The sequence below is a fragment of the Melospiza georgiana genome, chromosome 5, assembly GCF_028018845.1.
Source record: "Melospiza georgiana isolate bMelGeo1 chromosome 5, bMelGeo1.pri, whole genome shotgun sequence".
Classification (NCBI taxonomy): Eukaryota; Metazoa; Chordata; class Aves; order Passeriformes; family Passerellidae; genus Melospiza; species Melospiza georgiana.
The window spans coordinates 17,872,418-17,892,660 of NC_080434.1; the positions used below are offsets into that span (position 1 = coordinate 17,872,418).

General features: G+C 40.9%; 1 protein-coding gene across 2 annotated transcripts in view; it reads right to left on the reverse strand.

The window, feature by feature from the left end:
• DKK2 (dickkopf WNT signaling pathway inhibitor 2) overlaps positions 1-20,243 on the reverse strand; it is a 72,888-nt gene that overhangs the window by 25,083 nt on the left and 27,562 nt on the right. The window contains exons 3-4 of one of the 2 annotated variants that reach the window (XM_058025252.1): positions 16,728-16,816; positions 13,784-13,992 (exon numbers count right to left, since the gene is read on the reverse strand). In XM_058025252.1, coding sequence (XP_057881235.1) covers positions 13,784-13,918 — 135 coding nt within the window. In that variant the 5' untranslated portion in view covers positions 13,919-13,992; positions 16,728-16,816. Of the gene's footprint in view, positions 1-13,783; positions 14,042-16,727; positions 16,817-20,243 lie in introns of those variants that run through there. The other variant, XM_058025251.1, reaches the window with a different exon arrangement.

Genomic DNA, 20,243 nt, shown 5'->3' on the forward strand with positions numbered 1-20,243 from the left:
TTCCTTGCAAAAAAAAACAAGGCAACAATGATTAATTTACCGAGAAACTACAATATTAGAGCAAAAGATAAACATGGAACTATGTGTCTGACCTTCCAAAAGACTAAGTTTTGTTTGCCTTTCAGATTTTACCATCTTTCTTCAAAGAACAAAAATCTACACTTTTCAAAACAAAGTGTTGAAAGATGAATCTGTTCTGAATTGCATCATTCTGGACTAGCTGGTGGATGGTCCGTACGCATTAACCATTTATAATTCATGAGGGATAATATTCATGGTATCATGATTTCAACAGTTTGCTGGCAAACAAACTGTTTAACTTTTTCCCAATTTGCTTTTCCCCATAAGCAGAACATCAGTACCTTGTGGCAGCACACTTTGCAGACAAACTGCATTGCACCACATATGACACAGTTGCTCACCCTTCTCGGTTTGTAGAGTCTGGATCCAATTTTCAAATGAAAGATCACTTTGCTGAACATTTATTTTTCCTGTGGAATTGCTGTTTGGTGAATAGGCTGCTTTCAGCCTTGGGGGTTATTTATTTAGATTTTCATTCTCTTCAAAATGTTGGTGGAAAATGTTTGTCTGCTGGAGGGGTACCATATGCTTCTGATCTGAAGACTGACTGACTCCTACTGTGTAAAAAGTGAGTGAGCAAGTAGGAACACAGACAGAAGACTGAATGATCATTAAGCATCTAAATGAACTGGGAATTACAGTCCCAGTTTCCAAAGTCTGTCAGATGAATTGAGTTCCAGTCTAACTCAGAATCCTGGGAACCTAAATTTCTATACACTCAAGAGTTTAATATAATATCAGAAAGAGATGGATGAGAGAGCATGAAAGCTGAGAAGGATATGAAATGAATGCAGCATAACCTGCTGATTCAAGAGCAAATGCAGGTTCTCAAAACAAATATTCTTCCTTTCAGCAATAAATTATGATATTTTTCTGCTTAGAATCTGTACCAATTGTGAAAACAGCACCTTTTTTTTACATTGAACAACTAAACAAAAAAAAAACAGATTCTTTTTATTCCAAGATTTTTTTTGTTAGATATGCATTTTTAAAAATAAAAATATTCCAAGGCATGTTTAGAAAAACTACTGTTTAAAAGCATATTGATTTAAGCAGGGCCATATTCAACCTGTGCACTTCCTATTAAACTTTATGACATTTAATTTCTTCTGTGTTTCTCTTCTCTAAAAATACTCCCTATTGTGTAAATGTTTGGATTGGTTATCTATGTTATCATCTTCCAAGTGCTTTTAGTTCCTTAAAATATCATATAGCTCTTTCAAAGAGGAGGATTTTTCTGATGGAGAAATTCAGATGGCATACACTGACAGGTTCTTTTGAATCAATGCCATATAAATTTAGCATAACTGATGACTGAGCCAACCAAGTATTATGCTTGAAGTCCAACCAACAAAGCATTTGTGGCCCTTGTAAATATATTTTACAGAGCCATTGAAAATGCTCTGCTCAGATAGCTAATACACCATATGCACAAAACCAGCAGAACTAACAAATAACACACAATTAGCTGGGATTTTTTTTTACCAGCAAAAAAGGTGTCAGAGATTTTAGCAAGCAGACAAGTTCAGGATAGCAAGTTCCTTTCCACATGTGCTTTAGAGAAAGGAGCAGACTGGACTTGGTCTCATCTACCAAAATTCATGTGCTGCATTAACCATAAATGCACCAAGTATCTTCACATCAATCAACTGGTCACAAGATGTCACACCTTGCTGTCAAGCACAGTGAAGAGGCAGCAGTCCTGCCAAGTTTCTTACTGAACCTGCATGGTTGGAATCCAAATTTGAATGCCAAAGTATTTAAACATGTGTGTTAACCATGGCTTTTAACTCTTTTGGAGTTTGCAGGTGGAAGAGAAGATCAAAGGAGGGTTTAAAACTTATATTTTAATACTATCAATGCTCGTTAAGTCAGAGATGGTGACCAGAGACTGCTGCAAGGGGAAAACAACAGAGGGAACACAATATTTTGTGAACTCCAACTTTTGCCTGATGCAGAGAAGGATCTGGTGAAAGCAGGCAAAGACATGCGCACAAACATACATATACCAGGACTTACAACATGTGAATTCTGCTTAGGCTCCTAAAATCTCTGGTCAAATTTACTTCAAAGATAAAAGAGGTGGTTATTAGAGTTTGACTGTAATTCTGAGTTGCTCTTTGTCCTCAGTTTTTTTTATCTATTTGTAGACAGAGCCAACCAACCCTGTACTTCCCTGGCATCAGAGTAGTTTCCATCAAAACTGCAACAACTCTGGAAACATTGGACTTTTCAAAACTTTAAAGATACTCAGCCCTGTGTATAATGATAATTTGCAAGGGAAGGATTTATTCATTAGCAAAATTCTTGAGGAAATTAGAAAGAAAAGCAAAAAGACACACAATAAATTTTTTCAAAATTTCTGTGCCCATTTTCCAGAAAATTTGCCAGTAAGTTGAACAGCATCAGTGCTGAAATGTTTATGTGAAGCTTTGCTCATAACCTCCCTGTATAGTAAAATATGGCTGTTTAATCCTGCTTATTTTTGATCAATTTTCTGTTATTCTAATCAGTTATGAAATGGGTTATATCTTGGCAATTCTGTTTCTTTAAAGTTTTTGTACTTGAGCTATAGCTCCATTGGCATAAGTATCTGAAGACCAAAGATGGAGCAATTTGATTTTGATCAAATGTTCACATAATGTTCTCTAGTAGCTACTCTTTAAATTGATTTCCTGACAATAGGGTCATTTAGGGCAGAAGGGGATCAAAAGTAAAAGCAGTGGCCATTTTACCAACAAATGGTCAAAGCAAACAAGAACCAACACTTCCAGTAGAGTCAAAAGCATCAGGAGCAGCTGAGCTTCCTGTACCACAGGGACAGAGATATTCATTGTTCCACTGACAGGACATGAACTTTGTCCATGGCTGTTCTTGTCTCCTCAGACTGCTCAGCGGTGTGGATCATCCTGCCTGAAATTCACCCCTGTGCCACCTCAGCACCCTTTAAGCCCTCCAGTTGCTGCCTCACAGAAACTGGCCTGCCTTTTGATCAAGGAGTAAAATTCAAATTGAAAGGGCTACATTGCAAAATTAAAACAACAACTCCACAAAAAAAAAGAAAAAACAAAAAAAAACCTATTCACACATACACACACAACGCACAAGCTCAACAACTACAGAACCAAATACTGACCAGCTGACAGAAGGAGCACTGGAGGTCAAACCAAGGAAAGAGAGAAAATCAAATCCAGAAACTGTCAGTCTATGTTGTGCAATCTGTTTTCACAGAATCAGCTAAATCTGTACTCGTGAACTCCACTGCAGCTTTTGCTCCTACCGGCCCTATATCCACAGTATCTGGAAAATGACTTAAACATGACTCTAGAGAACAGCATGGGACCAGTGCTTCCAAAAGGCCAAAGTCAAAAAGTTCACATATCAGAGATATGTGCCAGGGTAGCCGTCCCAGCTGCACAACACATGATGTGTCAACTGCTTTACACAGGGTGGGTCAGGAAGAGGCTCATTAAAGACAAGCACTACAGCTCTCCTTGCAACATCTCTGCATCCATGTCCAGTTTTACAGGAAAAAAAAATTTAAAAAGATATGCTGGTTTAAGACATAAGTTACTCTGGATGAAGATTGTAACCCAGAGAGAAGGGCTGGTGTAACCGTGTCTGCTACATTAGATATGACCTATAACTGATTTTTTACATAATTATTTCATCATTGAGGGAACAGGATAAATTATTCTGATTAAACTTTCTGTAATAATAATTATAACAAATTATTCTGATGACCAAACTTGGATTACCTTACATAGGTGATGAAGGAGAAGAGAGGTCCTTGTCCCTGAGCATGCCTTGCACCAAGTCTCAGACACACAACTTCCTCTGAATTACTCTTGTGCATGGAAAAGACCATGACTACACTCCCTAAATGCATGAAGAACCTAATTCCCACTGAAAACATTCAGGGAGGTGGGTACATAAATACATTTCAGACTCATCCTATCAGTAAACAGGGCCAAACCTTAGAGATGGCTTTCTGTGCAGAAGTGTGTGGCATTTCTTGGATAAGAAGGGCAATAAAGCAGCATATTTTGCAGAGCAAAGAACAGAAGTGTAGTATTTCTGGCAGCATGAAATTGTGTCTATAGCCAAATTTTCTGGTGCATCTGCTGGAAAACAGTGTGCAAGAGGGGAGCAAGTTCATCACTTTTGTTTGGGTAGTGAATTGTCACCATCGCTATGGACGCTACCCTCAGTGTACCTCAAAGCTGTTAGAAACAAATTAAGATATCCTCACATGACTGTTAAAGTAATGTGTTTTCTCTCATTTTTAACTGTCCCTGACCCTTCTGACCCTTTAACAGTAAAATAGACTTCAACCTCACCAAACTTAAAAGTGACAAGGGCACCCAGATCTGGAACTCACACCCCACTATCACACCTTTCATACAATGTCTCCATTGACTTCTAGTCATCTAAAACCTTTAAAACAGAGTCAAGGCAGTGATATCCTGCTTACCTGTGTATGCCTATTGGAAAAGGCATTTGTGGGTACTTCTCCAAGACAAGAGCCTGACAGTGGATAACCACTCAAATGGCATCTTGGCTAACTGGGACTATCTGTGGCACAAGCCTATAAGAGATTTTTAGGGTGTTAATCTCTCTTACACAGACAATCTGAAGCCCATTTGCAGCTCTGTTTTGGCTTTATTTTTTAACAGGGCCTTAAAACATATTTTTCCTTAAAATGACAACGTTCTTTTCTGCCCTCTTTGTTCATGGGGCTTTGTGCGCTCATAAACAGTTTAAGAGTTCCCTTTGCACCTGGAGTGCACATGTATGCCTGAAATAAAGATTCTCTTATCTATTCTTCACTGATAACTTGAGAGGATAGTGCTTAAGAAAAGGCATCAGCCTTTTAAATTCATTGGACAAAACCAAACCCAAGCCCCAAAGCTACAGCAGTGACAGCGAGGCCAGCGTGTCTGGGGAAGGAGGGATCCTCAAAGCTAAAGCAGAGAGGCTGAGACAAGGGCAAGCACACCTGCACCTCCTTTCCAGGTGGCAAATCCTGCTCAAGGACACAAGCATGCCTCCTGTACCATCTCAAGATTTTGCTTCATCCTTTATTTACCTTCCTGGGCTCTGTATTGCTTATTTGGAAAATCATGCCAAAAATGCTTCACAATTAGCACAATCTGAGCTATGCTGAAGCTGTGCTGCCACTCAAAACCCTCATGCTCAGGAAATGCCCCCCATGGACTTGTTTCCTCAGCAGGAGGTGGACCAACACGCAATGGATTGCGGTGCTTTGACTTCTCAGCTGCCGCATGCTGTTATAGCTCCGCTTGTGCTGACATCACCGGCCAGCCCCAGCAGAGGAAGAGCCAGCCTAACCACAGAACAGCCTAACCCTAAGCCAGCCTAACCACAGAACAGTTTGGGACTGGCAGGACTTTCACACCTGCTTGCAGCTTAAGCATCAGTACAAAGTCTGAGGGAAATTTTTCTTCGCAGGGAAAACCTTAATCTTCTGGTTAGACAAGATCACACACTACAGTTTGATACTTAATAAACTGTCGTGAAGCTATAATACAAGTATACACTTGGTCACTTATCCTTTTAGCAATAAAAATCAATTGGGACTGAAGTTCAGTGGCAATTTGTTGCAGCTGCTGTGGCCAGGACCCTCTCAGAAAGTAATTTCCAGAGTATTCTTCTTGTTAAAAAGCCATTTTCCTGGCGAGGAGCGGGATGTCTGGAAGATAGCAATGGGGACAAATCCAAGCACAGAAGTTTACAAGCATTCCTAAAGAGCAATTTAAGAACTAAGTATTTATTTAAACAATTACAAAAACATTTTATGCAGCTAAGCAGTTTAGTACTAACCACCAAACTATAAAGTAGACTTGCAAGCCTAGGCAGTTTTTCTCTTTACCTGTAAGATGACATGAGGCAACATCAACATTTGGCTGCATATGGAGAAAGTGTGGAGAGAAGATGGCAAACTCCTATTTTCATGGTTCTTCCTTGGTTCCCAAAATTTCCATTCCTTAATTCTGACCTACACCAGCACTCTCTCACCCTACCAAAGGAATTGGTTTTGAATAATAAACAAATGGAAATTTAGCTTTGTTGGGAGTAACAGCAACTGTACAGGTCTGAAAGAACAACTTTCAGTCTCACTGGGCAACCCCATAGCATTCAGTTCACACAGAGTGGTTGGTTATGTGAGCCAGATGGTGTCATTATTGCTACCTCAGTGGATGATAAACTGAAATTTAAGAATGGCAGGTCTGGTAAAACATGACCATTTGCTATGTCCTGTCTTCCCTCCCTCCTGAAGAATGAGAGGGAGATGATGCTTAAAAAAGAAAGGAAGTACGCACCTAGTACTCCTACCAGAGGGAGAGTAAAAGACTCATAGCTCATTCTCTGTGTGGGCAACCAAAAACCCCAGAAGACAGAAAGAAACACAAACTTTTAATTTTTGAGGTAGAAAACAGTATCCTTAGTCCACAACAAACTGGGTGGGAGGGGTCTCTGCTCTCATTTTCAAGCCAGAAGAAAAGAAACAAAGAAATATGGCAAGTACACTGCAATATGTACTGATCCTGACTGGTCAGGCCACAGCAGAATGTCCAGTTTAGTTTCTTTTCAGACTGCCAAGAAGAGGTGCACCATTTTCTGTAGGGACATATAGCAAAAAAAATCTCAAAAACTAACCCAGTTTGGGAAGCTACCTTGCTCTGTGCAAAAGGAAAAGTAAAGGAGATCTTCCCCTACCAGATGCACTACTTTCCCTGATGCTGTTCCAGTTAAGAATGAGATTCCAAGAATAAAAGTTTCCTGCTGCAACATCAACGCATTGTGTTCGCAGTTCCTTTAAGAGATCTCCACTGTAGTCATTTCAGATTGCAGAGAGGAGATCATGCTGACAGCAAGTCACTGCTTTACTCAAGGCAAGCTGCCAAAACACGTAGAACTGAACCCTGTCCTCTCATTCACTGGACCGATAAATATGCTTTTAAAAGCATGCACAGCCTGGTTCACACTTACATGATGCACAGAGAATGAGGCAGAGGGCTTGCAGAGTGAAGCAACACCTCATTCTCAAGCATGTGCAGAGCAGTCTGCCTTTGCTTACTGCTAAAAATGCTAAACCAGTGCCATTTGCACTACACATGTGCAACATGCATGTCTCAAAGATTCATTACTATGCATATGAAAATTCAATCATATCAAAGCTTAGCTTTAAGAAAGTCCCAAGGGGCTGAACCGTGTGCTTATGTGCTTTGAGGGGGGGGAAACTCAACAACTTTTAAGTTTTTTTTTCTTTCTTTTTTGTAGCATTGCTCTGCTCTTTCCGTTAGTAAGAACAAAATAGCTGCTGAATGAGTGAAATCCATGTTCCCACTGCGTGTTTGTATTCCATTTATTTTCATAACTCAGGTTCTGTTTGTGTGAAAAAAAATGTATAAATCATAGATGCATTTAAGGCCTATCCCCCAAAAACTGTAACCAAGATGAACAAAACTCATTATTTTATTTGAAGATTGCTGTGATTTAGTATTATGCTGTCCTTTAGTATGAACATATGTATCCTTTTAAGCCATCTCGCTCGCTCTCTAGCACTACATTCTGTAGCCCATTCTGGAGCAAAGGATTCTGCAATTAGCTGGGAAATACCATAAATCATCTATTTCCACATTTCATTACAATTTGAAAATTGCTTAATGTTCATTACAATTTCCATTAGAATAAATTTGACCTTCAACCAAAAAGGGGAAAAGTTACACTGAAGAAAAGTGATGTTTTGGGGACACACACTGCCAATGCACATCCTACACTTGGTGAAAAAAAGATGAGATGAAGTTCATGGTCTCTAATGAAAATAAAAACTTTTTCAGGCAAGAATCATTTTAAAAGAGGAGCAAAGCAAATCTTCTGATCTTCTTGGCTTTTCTATTGGCCTTTCACATCCATGGATATGAAGCTCATAGAAGCTTCCTATAGGTTTCAACCTAAAAGTACCAGAAACACCACCTAGAACACAGCAGTAAAAGATAAAGATTTCAAAAGGACTATCTTCAGTTCACTAAAAGAAAAAAATAAATATAAAATTCTTAATACACTTGGAATTTTACCAGTGCAGGAAGAGCAAAATGATGATGGCTTCTAGCTGTCTCCACCATGTCTATGGTGTCACACAAACTCCAGCTCCTTAAATCCATCTTACACATTTCATGACTGCGGTGCCAAAACCAACACAAAGCTCGACAGGACATGGTGACAAGCCCCATGGCAATGATGGGCCAAGCAGGGGCTGCTGGCTCCAGGTGTGTCCCACCACACCCTGATTCCTGCCAGCCACAGCTCGTGTGTGCATGCAGGTGGTAGCATGAACTTGGTAGGGACCTTGGCAAGTACATGCAGGAGGGGAAGCTCTCTGTTTTGAAAGTGCTCTCCAAATTAATATTTTTACATATATCTAAAACTTGTTTGGATATACTTAAAAAAAATAAGCAGATATACAAAACCTGGAGAGGAAAGCCATGCTGGAAAACCAAACAGAAGCAGAAGCTTCATGGGGCTCCTCCTTTGCAGAGCTAAATTCCTCCTGAACAACATTTCCAGGGTGAGGCATTTGTAAGAACAAGTGTAAAAGGACCAAAGGCTCTACTGACAAGCCATGAGATACGAAGTGCTTGCAAGATACATCCGGTGTTGAGATAATTAAGATCAAAATTAAACTTGTGCTATATTTGCATCTGCAAAGCATCAGTTAATCAAACATAATGAGTTAATCAGACTCACTTTTCTGAGGGGAAAATGTAATCATGCTTCATCATCTTCTGTGTTGTCATTAAGCACTGACAGACTTTCCATACAGAAACTGACTCTTCCTAAGTACTTGCACACCCAGCAGCACATCAGAGTTCTAGAAATTTTCTAGGCATTGTTGCAAAGCTAATAGGAAATACTGGTAGTAAAGCTACTTTATAGGAGCTTTTGCTCTATATTATGACATTAGTTAATAATAGCAATTTGAAGGAGACACCAAGCATGACCCAGGAAGGAGATAATACTCTGCACCCCATTTTTTGCAGTTAAGAGGGAAGCCAGTAGGTTATTTAGCAAGACTGCTGCCAGTAAACCAGTATGTCACCCAGATTTCTAACACCAAACAGCAAGAGCAAGGAATTAATCCTCTGGTGGCCTCTGCAGATTTAGCAATTCTGTATTTTTTTTTTATTAAATAAAAAATTAAAGGCAGCTATTGCTGGATGTAATTCCTAGCTATTTTAATTAATTTATTTTTAATCCCACGAAGAAATAATTTTTACTGTCTTGGTTGCTAGCTATTTAAGATATTGTGGTTACATTTTTGGTGTCTTTGGTACATTTTATTGTAACATTGTCAGGGCACTGCATTCAATTACTACATCTCATGCTGTTTTACTCGCTACAAAGCATCATCCAAACATTTTCTAGCAAGTCCTTGTGGGTAACTATGTCCTGTCCAAGAAACACATGTATGTCCATGCGTTAATAGGTATGAGATCAGTATCAAATTAGTAATTTGAATAAATGCCTCTTTAGTTTGGCTTCTGTGGTCTCAAACATCTTAGCTCAAGCTGCAATAGAATTTAAAAAAAATAAACACATCTTAGCATTAAATCGAGTGCATTTGGAATACTAAGGCTTATCTGATAGCTGTCTGTTGTGCCTCTGCAGCACTAAAACTTGTCCCAGCTTTTCACTCCTGTCTCCCTTTTCCAGACCTCATTATCCCTTAGCCCCACAGATGTGTCAGTTCCCTCTACTGGATGTCCCAGTTCTTCCCTTCATTGCTACTGCTCCCAACATGTTCATGGGGAAAGGAAAGTCCCAAGGGGAAGCACAAACCCAAACAGATATGCAGCAGCAAAGGGACAAAGGGAATGAGAGACACATCTTGCTGGGGGATGAACTGAAACGACAGCTTGTGGCCAGGAGGTGGGAAGAGAAGAAGATAATAGCACCCATAGATTAAGGAGAGAAAATAACTTGAAATAAAGCTTGGTAGGTCACAACCTGCCAGATCATTAAAGGCAATTGAGTGTGAAGGTGCGCAAACCCCGGCATTGACAGAGGGGACACGTCTCAGAGGAGAGAGGGGACTCAAACCCAGAGGCATGAAGTCTAAAAGATGGTGAAGTGAATTAAAGAGGCTACAAAGTCATCAACCAGGAATCTGTAGCATGGCCATTCAAGCATTGTACAGTATGTTCTATCTTTCCTTTCAGGCTGCATCTCTATAGCTGAGCTAGAGCACTCACATGGGAGATCTTGCCCAAACACAGTGGAAGCTATAGCTAACACACAGAAAAATTAATCTATCTTCACTGTCAATTATGACCCTGTTCACTGTATCATATTTTCCTAGGGAGGGGATATGTCCAGAACACTTTCACAGACAGGTCATGGAACTGAGGTGTTGGATATCCCTAGAAGCATTTCTCTAAATCAAGTTTTGAAAGGAAATAAATAGCTGATAGGATATAATACTGACCTCCTCAAAGTAACCTAGATTAGCATGCACTGTAAAATACTGGCTTTGAGCAAAAATTTCCCTTGCGCAAATGCTGTAGACACTTTCTGATTCTCTGTGAAATTGGGGAAACATTAACAGTTTGTAGAAGAGGAAAAGCAGCAGTGACAGTAAAGAACAGTGAAGAGAAAGAAATCTCACCGATTTAGCACATCAGTGCTTCTCATTCCCTGCTGATCCAAGGCAGTAAAGGGAATAAGACCAGAAAATAAATAATATTCCTCAGAAAGACATAAAAATGTTAAGTCTACTAAAATCCACATTTGCCCCGCCAGTCTCTCTGCAAGCTGGATCAACTTGCTTTGCTCATATGAGTATTTTCATTAATTTAAACTGGAACTTTGCCTGACAAAAGAGCACTGGATCTTCCCTTTCTGGGCAGAAGCACTGTAACTACCAGCTGAAAAACATCAACACTCCAGATAAGCCATCAACTATTGTATCAGTTGATTTATCGCTGATTAAACACTCCCAAGTTGCTCGTAGTCCTCAGAATTAACATAATTGAAAAGCAAATAGGTTGTAGGCTGATGGGACTTTCATCAGTTTTGGTGATTTCCACCACATGTAAATCCAGAGCTGAAAGCACAGCTCAGATATTTTACAACAGCAAAATTCTATTAATTTATCTTTAACATGCATATCCTTGGTCCTTATTAAAACTATTTCCTAGTTGTAAACAAGACACTCAATTCACCATCTAATGTTGCCAAGATATAAAAGATACTCTTACTTTTGAGACATTACAAATTCCACTAATTCAACAGATTGTTTTAGAAAGAAATGCATAGGCCTGCCCTTTTGCAAGTGGCATGGTAAACTTCAGTGCAAAGTCCCATAATCTAAACAAATTAAATACTAACCTAATATGAGAGTACTTCAAAAAAGATTATGAAAATATCATGTTTTAATTGGTTGATATGCATGACCCCGCTGTTAAAAATGCAGAGGCTTACCAGCCCTACAGCTGGAAGTATCACCAAAGAGAAAACCTTTTCAGAAAACATACTCTTTTTCTCTTTTCTTCTCTTTTTTATTTTTCTTTTCTTTATTGTTTTCTTTTCCTTTTTTTCTTTCCTCTTTTTCATTTTCTTTTCCTTGTCTTTTCCTTTTTTTCTTCTTTCCATTGCAATTCTGCATTAACTGTGTTGCTTCAGGCAGATGGCCAAAAGTAGCATCTAGAATTATAGGGAGCAAATCTGTGTCATTTTCACATGCATCTGTGTGAGGCCATGCCAGATCTGGGGACAGAATCTCAGAGAGAGAGGGTAAATTCAGTGCTGACAGCCCTTGATGGGAGGTCAGGCTTCACTCCCTGGGAGTCACAGCCACCAATTCTCTGGGGGTCTTTGCTTATGCTACAAACATGAAATCTTAATAGGCATGACATCTCCTCTACCACTACAGATACTTACAGAGCCATCTCTCCCTTGAAGTGTGCCTTGTGAGCTCATGCCAGTAACTAGAAGCGCCCAGAAATCCCAGTCCTGGCTGGCAAGTTAGGGGCAAATCTTGCAAACACAACCAGTGGGTAGCACAAATTGTTTTTCAGGAACTGGGTGAATTATAATCAAATATTCTCAACATTGCACTGAATACACAGTGAAGTGCTGAGGATGTTGTACATGGGGGAAGGTGGCAAGACTTCTCCAAAAGGCAAAAGCTGGGCAGCAGAGACTCACAAAACTCATGAGACTGCTAACACTCAGGGGGAAAACAGGACTTGTATTTGGACATTTTGTGAATACGTAGAAAACAAAAGAAAATCCAAGGAGAACGTATACGAAGGTGCATTGGGCACCTCTGTCTCCTGAAGGTGATAGCAATGCAATTGTAATTAGTAAAATGTGAACTAGAGAAGAGCACAGTACTTTAGTAATATGAAACTTCATCACAGCATCTCTTGCTAAACTTTGCTTAGAGGTAAGGAGAGGCAACCAAAATCTGCGCAAATTATAAAGTAATTGAGTGGCTACGGAAAGAAAGCTTGGAAATTTCTCAGACACAAAAACCAAAACTACCACTACTGTTACTATGCTTGCACACAAAACCAAACTATAACATTCAATTATTAGGAAGCTGATGTGAAACACTTTAGCAAATTCAGTGGATTACTTGAATTTTCAGCTTCTCTGCTGCTATAAGGAAAGTTTAAGCAAGTACAGACCCTTCAGGCATCGAGTATTTTGCCTTTTTAGTGCTGAATGTTGGCACACTCTCTTGCTGCTACAATGTTGCTTATGAAAAGCAGCTGTATTTAGAGATACTAATAATACCCAATAAAATCTACATTTTTTGAAGAAGTCTACCTCTTTCAACATCACAACACGAACATTCGTACCATCCAAGTCAAGACTTGAGAGGAAGAACATGACTGATGATTTAAAATGTTGCTTTATAGTTTAGCGCAAAGACAGTTGAAGGAAGATTATTTTCTATCAGACTTGAAAGTTTCCAGACAGGGTAGGGAGGAAAGAAGACTGCACAAGCAAGTCAGAGTGTTGGGGTTTTTTCCCCTTAACCTTCTTTTTCTTTTCTATAACCTTTTCTATCTTCTTTACATTCCAACTCTCATAACCAAACAAAACTTCCACAATCATTGAAGCATATGCTGGACAAGGAACATAGAATTAGTTTTCTGTCTTATTAAACAAAGGACTGTACCTTAAAGTATACCACAGGGATAGCATGCTTTTTTATTCTCACCAAGGATAAAGATACCAGAGATCAACTTTCCAGGTGTGATTTCTAAAACCAAGTTTGTTACACTGCTGTGAATTTTTTACTTCACGTTCAAATTTTCCCCACCTATTCAAATTCAACTCATTTACTGTCTTGAGAGTTATCAAGAAATTTCTTCCTTTGCTTCTGGCAGCCTTTTGAAGGAGTGGAAAAAAAGAAAAGATGATAGTTTTATAGATTGCTCTTTCTTCCATCAGTTATCAACCCTACAGAGAAAAATGAATGGTTTAAACCTCCCACTTGCACAGTTCTTAACATCTACTATGAGATTATATTGTCCCAGGCAAGCCCAATGAAGTAAATTAATTAATTTAGGATATTAAAGCTCTGAAGATAATATGAGGGGGAAGACCAGCAATTATTTACATACAGCACACGGACAGACACTCAAGCAATGAAGCCACGTCCTACCTCTCCTTGCCGGTGATAGTGCTTGGGAGGTTTTCCCATCTGCTCTAGCATTTTGCCCTTCTTACTGCTAGCAAGCATCAGTCCCTGGTGGATGCCTGCAGATCTGTTGGTTGCCTGAGTTGGAGCCTCCCCCATCAGGGTGGACTTGATGGAGTTCACCTTGGAGCTGGAGCTGTCTAGCTGGGAGCTCTCCACGATCAGGACCGCGGCTAGTATGAGGAGACAGCAGGAGCACTTATTCCACATCAGCACGATCATCTCCCCTCCCCCACAAAAGGATTATCTTTTTTTGTCCTTTTATCTTTTTTTTCTTTCTTTTTTTTTTTTTTTGGCTATGAGAACAGAAGAGAGGGGGTAAAAGTTTTTCTAAATATCTCCCGAAGTTGATAAGGAAGCAATGGATTTCAAAGCCACTCAAGGAACTGCTGCTCTGAGACACGGGAGAAAAATACTTTTAAAAAAGAATCTCCTAGGAAAAAAAAAAAAAAAAAAAAAAGTGACAAGTCTATAGGCAGTGAGCAACTGTCAGGTTTGTGATGTCTTTTTCCTCCAGGTCCTCGAGAAGTCCAGGCAGCGAGAGCAATATGCTGCGAAGGAACTGCACCCGGGCAGCTCCCCGGCAGCACAGGCACCAGCACGTTTGCTAAAGCTTCAGAGCTTCAGAGGAAGAGTGAGCGACTTCCCCCCACTCCTCCTTCTCTTGCTGCTCAAGCCAGCAGAGAGGAAACTCAAACCAGATCCAATCCAAGCAGCACCGGCAAAAGCTGGGCTTAGTTTTCTTTCACTCTCTCTCCCCCCTCTTTACTTTTTATTCCCCTCCTCCTTTTTCTGCCTTTTGCCTCAGCAGTCAGCAGGAGTGAAAGCGCCCGGTCTCCTCCTACTCTTCCTCCTCCTCCTCTCCTCCTCCTCCTGCAGCCCGGTCGGTGCGGGGCGAGTGGTTCTGGGCATCCGGCGGCGGGGCAGCCCCGGGGCCGGCCCGCCGGGACCCGGCAGGGGAGGCAGAGCCCCCGCCGGGCTTCCTGCGCCGCTGCCCCTCGCACTCGGTGGTCTCGGAGTCTCTCGCTGGCCCCTCGGCAGCCCGCAATCCCATCCCCGGGGGGGACACTCCGGGCAGCGCCTTCCGACCCCTTCCCCCCAGCCCGGGGGTTCCCCTCTCTGCGGCGGGGTCAGCCCGGGCCGGCCGTGCTCCGCTCCCGGCCCCGCTCCTGCCGTGCCCGGCCCCGCTCGGCGCTCAGCCCCCCGGGCCCCCTCCCCGACACCGGGCTGCCGCACCGGGACAAGCGTGTCGAGGTGCCCCGGCAAACCCCGGAACGCTCGGACGCGCAGAGCTGGAGGGCGTGGGGCAGCAAGCGAGCCCTGCCGAACCTGCTGCCCCAGCCAGAGATGTCCAAGCTCAGGGCACGGCCAGCCGAGAAGGCTGCGCTGCACTCTTCCACACCTGCCCCTTCTCACACCACAGTGCCAACATCAACCCAAAACACTTTCTTCGCATTCACCTTCTCCATTTCCTCGGCCTGAGCACACATCCGATTGTAAAACTCCCAGTGCTACGAAGTACACTCACACCATCCAAGACATCACCTTGCTGCAGCACCAAAACAGCGTGTTTCAGAAACAGAAGGTATACAGGGACACAGAGCACAAAATTAGCAGAACAGTACAACTCTTAACTTTTCCCTGCAAAAGCTCTAGAACAAAGAGAACATCACTGTGAGGCACTCAGTTACTGCCATGGAGCAGCTACAAGCCCTTGTCCTTCCCCTGGGCATGTGAAAGAGAGTGGAGGGAACAAAAGATGGTAAGGGGAACAGCATTCCTGCTGTTCCACATGTTCTTGTATGAACATTACCTTGTCTGGGAACAGTGGAGAGAATTTTCATGCCTTTCCCCTCTTCTGGAGGGTCCCTCCTCTAATCAATCATTTCCTCTTACTCTAACCCTTTACATAGCAGAAAGGGGGGAACAAGAAATGTGCACTTCGAAATTTCATTTACTGTAAATTAACTGCTGTGCAAACAGCAGCTGCCAAGGCAAGAAAAACCAGAAAGGAGCCAGGCACCGTTGTGGCCTCCAGTGCTGCTGCTCCCTCGCAGTGAGCAGAAGCCCTCCTGGGGACTTGGGAGCTCTGCAGGAATGCCCCAGGAACCACACCACCTCGGATAAGGTCTGTCAAATGTTGTCTAGCTAGCGTCATTTGACTGGTAGCAATGTGTCCCAACCTCATGGGCTGTATTATATTAAACAGAGCACCTTGTGAAGGATGGAGTAATTTCCGTCTTTATCCACAGCTCAAACCTTAGAATTGTTTGAGAGAATTTAAATACATCTCCTGGGGCAGTTTTGGGATATTTTATCTTCTTTATCTAAAGATCTCTTCAGGGAATTACTAATTTTTTTTGTTTTTAAGGAACAACTGAAATGACATATCAGTGTCAAGACTGAGTTTTAAACTCTTCTACAGAGTACGGCACTTGCTCTGACTCAGGCTTCAGACGAGTTTGTGTTTACTGGATTTGAAACTGAAATAAATTTTATTGGACTTGATTTCAAAAACTTAGGTTCAAAATCAAAATTGATTTTTTTTTTTGTACTCAGCTTGGCAAAGAGCAAAGAATGAAAAAAAAAGCCCTCAAGTTTGTCTTCTTTGTAGCATTTCCTTTTTTTCTATCTTTGGGCAGCTTCAAATAAACTAAAATTACCTTTCTGACTTAAATCCTTGGTAATGCTTGGAGACATTTTTAAGGAAATGTTTCTGAAAAATCAGAAAGGAATTTGCTACTTCACAGGAAAGAGATGTAAGCCAGTATTTTTTGATTGTTTTTGACTTGGCTTTTGACACCCAGGCCTCATGGCGCTTCAGCCCTCCCAAACCCAAAAGCAAACAGCTATCCATGCCCACAGGAAAAGCTCTAATAGGTAATGTCATGGAAAATTCTTATCTCACCTGTGTTTCTCTTACCCAGGAAAAACCACAAAATTTTAAGTCAGTGGTAGAGTACTATCCACCAGAGTTTCTTGGAATAAGGGAAGATTCTAAAGAAAACAAAATAATTTGATGAGACATGCAAAGAGAATTCATGCCATTAAAAACACAATACAATGACCTCATGCCAATATCATACAGCTCTTCTTGAAATAAATGGACATGGGTGGTATTAAAAGAGGCACACAGCACATAAAGGATCAGATAGTAAGTAGGCTCTAAATTAATTAAATATATATCTATTAATACCTAATTAAAATTTTTATTTACATTAATACATGGAAAACTCAAGCCACATTACAAATCTTTAGATGTAAAAACAAAGTCCTTTTTACAAAGTCCAAAGTACATCCACAATACTTAGAATTTTAAAGAAAACTGGGAAGGAATGATCAAAGCTTTTCAGCTATCTCAGAACAGGTGCCCCAAACTCATTTTGTCAATCAGTCTGGATTCATTGAAGTTCATCAGTCAGTTATATTCAACTAAGTTTCCAAGCATTAATTTAAATTTAGTGGGAATAGAAATGGGTAACTTTACAACAGGGCAAGACCTATCTTGTGACTCACTGCTCTGAAGGGCAGATATTCTGCAGCATCTCTGAGGGACTGGGAACAGGTATTGCTTCATTAGCCTGACAGACATTTCCCTCCAGAGGAAGCAACAACCCACTTCACTGCAGGGCAGCTGCTGCCAGGCCAACAGGATGCTCAAGACCACAGAAAGCAGATGTAGATGGGCAGGACACCAAATCTGTGCTAGGGAGGAGCTTTTGTTTTTCTCCCCTTAACAAAAGCTTGTACTTGTAGAGAAGTACCTGTAGAGAAACTAGCTATTTGGTAGTTTGATGGGGAGTTTTTTGTTTTGTTTTTTTTCCCCCATTTTTACCTAGCATTCAACCCATGCCTTTTCTACTTCAAATACAGACTTCCAAACTGATGTGCAAATTACCTGTGCTCCTCACTTCAGCAGCCCTAATGCACGTCAGAGTCTGTATACAGACTGATTTCACAATATTCACTTAAACAAACCAGTATGGAGGCAAAAATATGAAGAAGCATCTCTGCTTTCCAGATTTATGACTGTGTCACTGCAACTTAGGTTTTGAGAAACATCAAGAACTTCTAAAACATAAAATGCCACAGGGCACATTGTGTTTCGCCATGGGGCTCCTCTACCAGAGAACCAAGTGCATGGAGCGCACTAAGCAGAGGTTGCCACACTACAGATCATGGAGAAACACAGTCTACCTCTAAGTTCTCCACTCAGTTTGATGCCTATAATGGAGAAGCTAAGGCCCACATACTTCGTCTGTGGTTAGTCACTCCACCCAGAGCAATTCAGTATTTTGTGTCCAAAAGGACACTTTGCAAGTAACCCAAGTAACCATACAGAATAATGGAAGCAGCACTACCCAAAAAAAAAAAAAAAAAAAAAAAAAAAACAAAAAAAAAAACAGTGAATGGCAAATCCCACATCACATGTGGGAAAGTCACAAGAAATCTCTCACCAAGTGCCATCCTGAGTCTGCTCCTCACCATTGCATACATAACCACAAATCCTCCTGGGATGCTCAAGAGGTGGGACTTATCCCTTGACTCTGGGTACATTCCACATTAACTGCTGTTTCTTCCTGAAGAATTCCAGTAGGCAGAAGGAGAGGCTGAGCTGGTTACAATCCAGGCACAGAAGCCTGTCAGCCAAGAGGGCCACGCTCATTAAATGCCAGTGAGACCTCCAGTGCAAATACTGAGAACTACATCAGCGGGCCACAAGTGTTCAGCTCTCCTTTCATTATAAAAACCATATTTATTGCAATACAGAAGTCTGCATTTGTATCTCTTTGGAGCTAAACTAGCATGCTTTCTGTAAGAAATATAGAGTTTTTCACGTGTCTCACTTGCACCCATGGAGAGGAGACACGACACAGATTCTCTTTATTTCTAAAGCCGGTATTCATTCCCTGAACAAATGCTGGAGGTTTAAATGGTTCAAACACATACTTCTATTTCACAAATGCTTTGGTTCTTTTAATTAAACTTGTTTATAAATTTAATGGGACAATTGAGTGGCCTTAAGCAAACAGAAATTTTACAGAATTTTTCCAGTTATACAACTTATTCTTGACAAGAAAAGGCATAAAATTTATTTAAATTTGGGGTATTTTCATTCACAGATATCAATATTTTAACTTCTTTTCTACTGTCTCTTTGTTTTTCTTTGCCAGGGAGTTCCATTTAGTTAATTGTAGGCCTTTTTTAATTTTTCTTGGGAGAAGAATAGGATTTGGGTGGGGGGAGGGTGTCAGGAGAGACATGGAAAAGAAAAGCAACCTTTTGTCCTCTTGCTTCCCCCTCCTTTGACTCTGAAAGTTTTAAGAGACTAAATATTTGGAAAGAGCAGAATTTAGCAGAAGTCAAGACACAAGCAAGAAATGAAGGAACACAAGAAATTAATAAACCAAATTTAAGACAAAAGAGAAATAGGATGTAATGAAGAGATCCTTTACCTGACCTCCTCCAAAGGGGCAAAATTACACACTGTAAATGTAAAATATTATGGGCACAATTATGATCCTGTATATTTTACAGCATCTATATTTTAAGCCATGTGACTTTAGTTGAACCCTTTTTGATTTACACCAGCTTTAGTTAACTCTAATGTCTTATGTTTTCCTTTCCCTTAAACAAACAAAATTACCTGTTCTTCAAATTAAATCTGTTTTTAATTCTATATAAAGCATTTAGGAATACTTGTCATACAAAAGACATTCTATTACATAGAGGTGTATTGTTTTTTGTTATTATTTTTTAGGTTTACAGCTGCACTGAATTTCCATTGCCCCTCACATAAACTCTAACAATTTGGATATGGCCAAATCTCTCCTAGCATTGCTCTTGGGGCCTATTATGTCTTTTATTATATTTTTGACTAAAAAATTAAATCAGGACCATCAAACAATAATTAGATTTTGCTAAGGCTATAGCTCAACAATATTATTTTTTTCTAAAGTACATTTAAGGATCTCCTCCTTGAGGATGACTTTTGGGTTCATTGATTTCCTTTTTTCACCATTTCTATATTTAGGTCACAACCAAACCCTCTCAAGAGAAAAGGCTTTGCACTAGACAGGCAAGAGTGTGCAGGCACTGCTGGTGGAATGGGGACCAAGGGCAACAGGATGCCCCCACTCCAGCACTTCCAGCAAATGTCTCATGGGTGGGACTGTGGCCCCAGCAAAGCCCCCAGAGGACAAGCTGGGGCCTCAAGCCATGACATGGCTGTCCAGAAATCCACAGTAATGCAACCCATGGCCACCACAAACCTCTTCTCCACAGGCAGCATTTCGGTATCAACAGCCCTCATTAGAGCTTATGCCACGCTGCACTGAAGTCCATAGGCGGGACTCCTGCCCCAGGAATTGTCCCCCGCTCCTCCTCCTCTTTCCCTCTTGACAGAGGGTATGTGAAAGCCGCA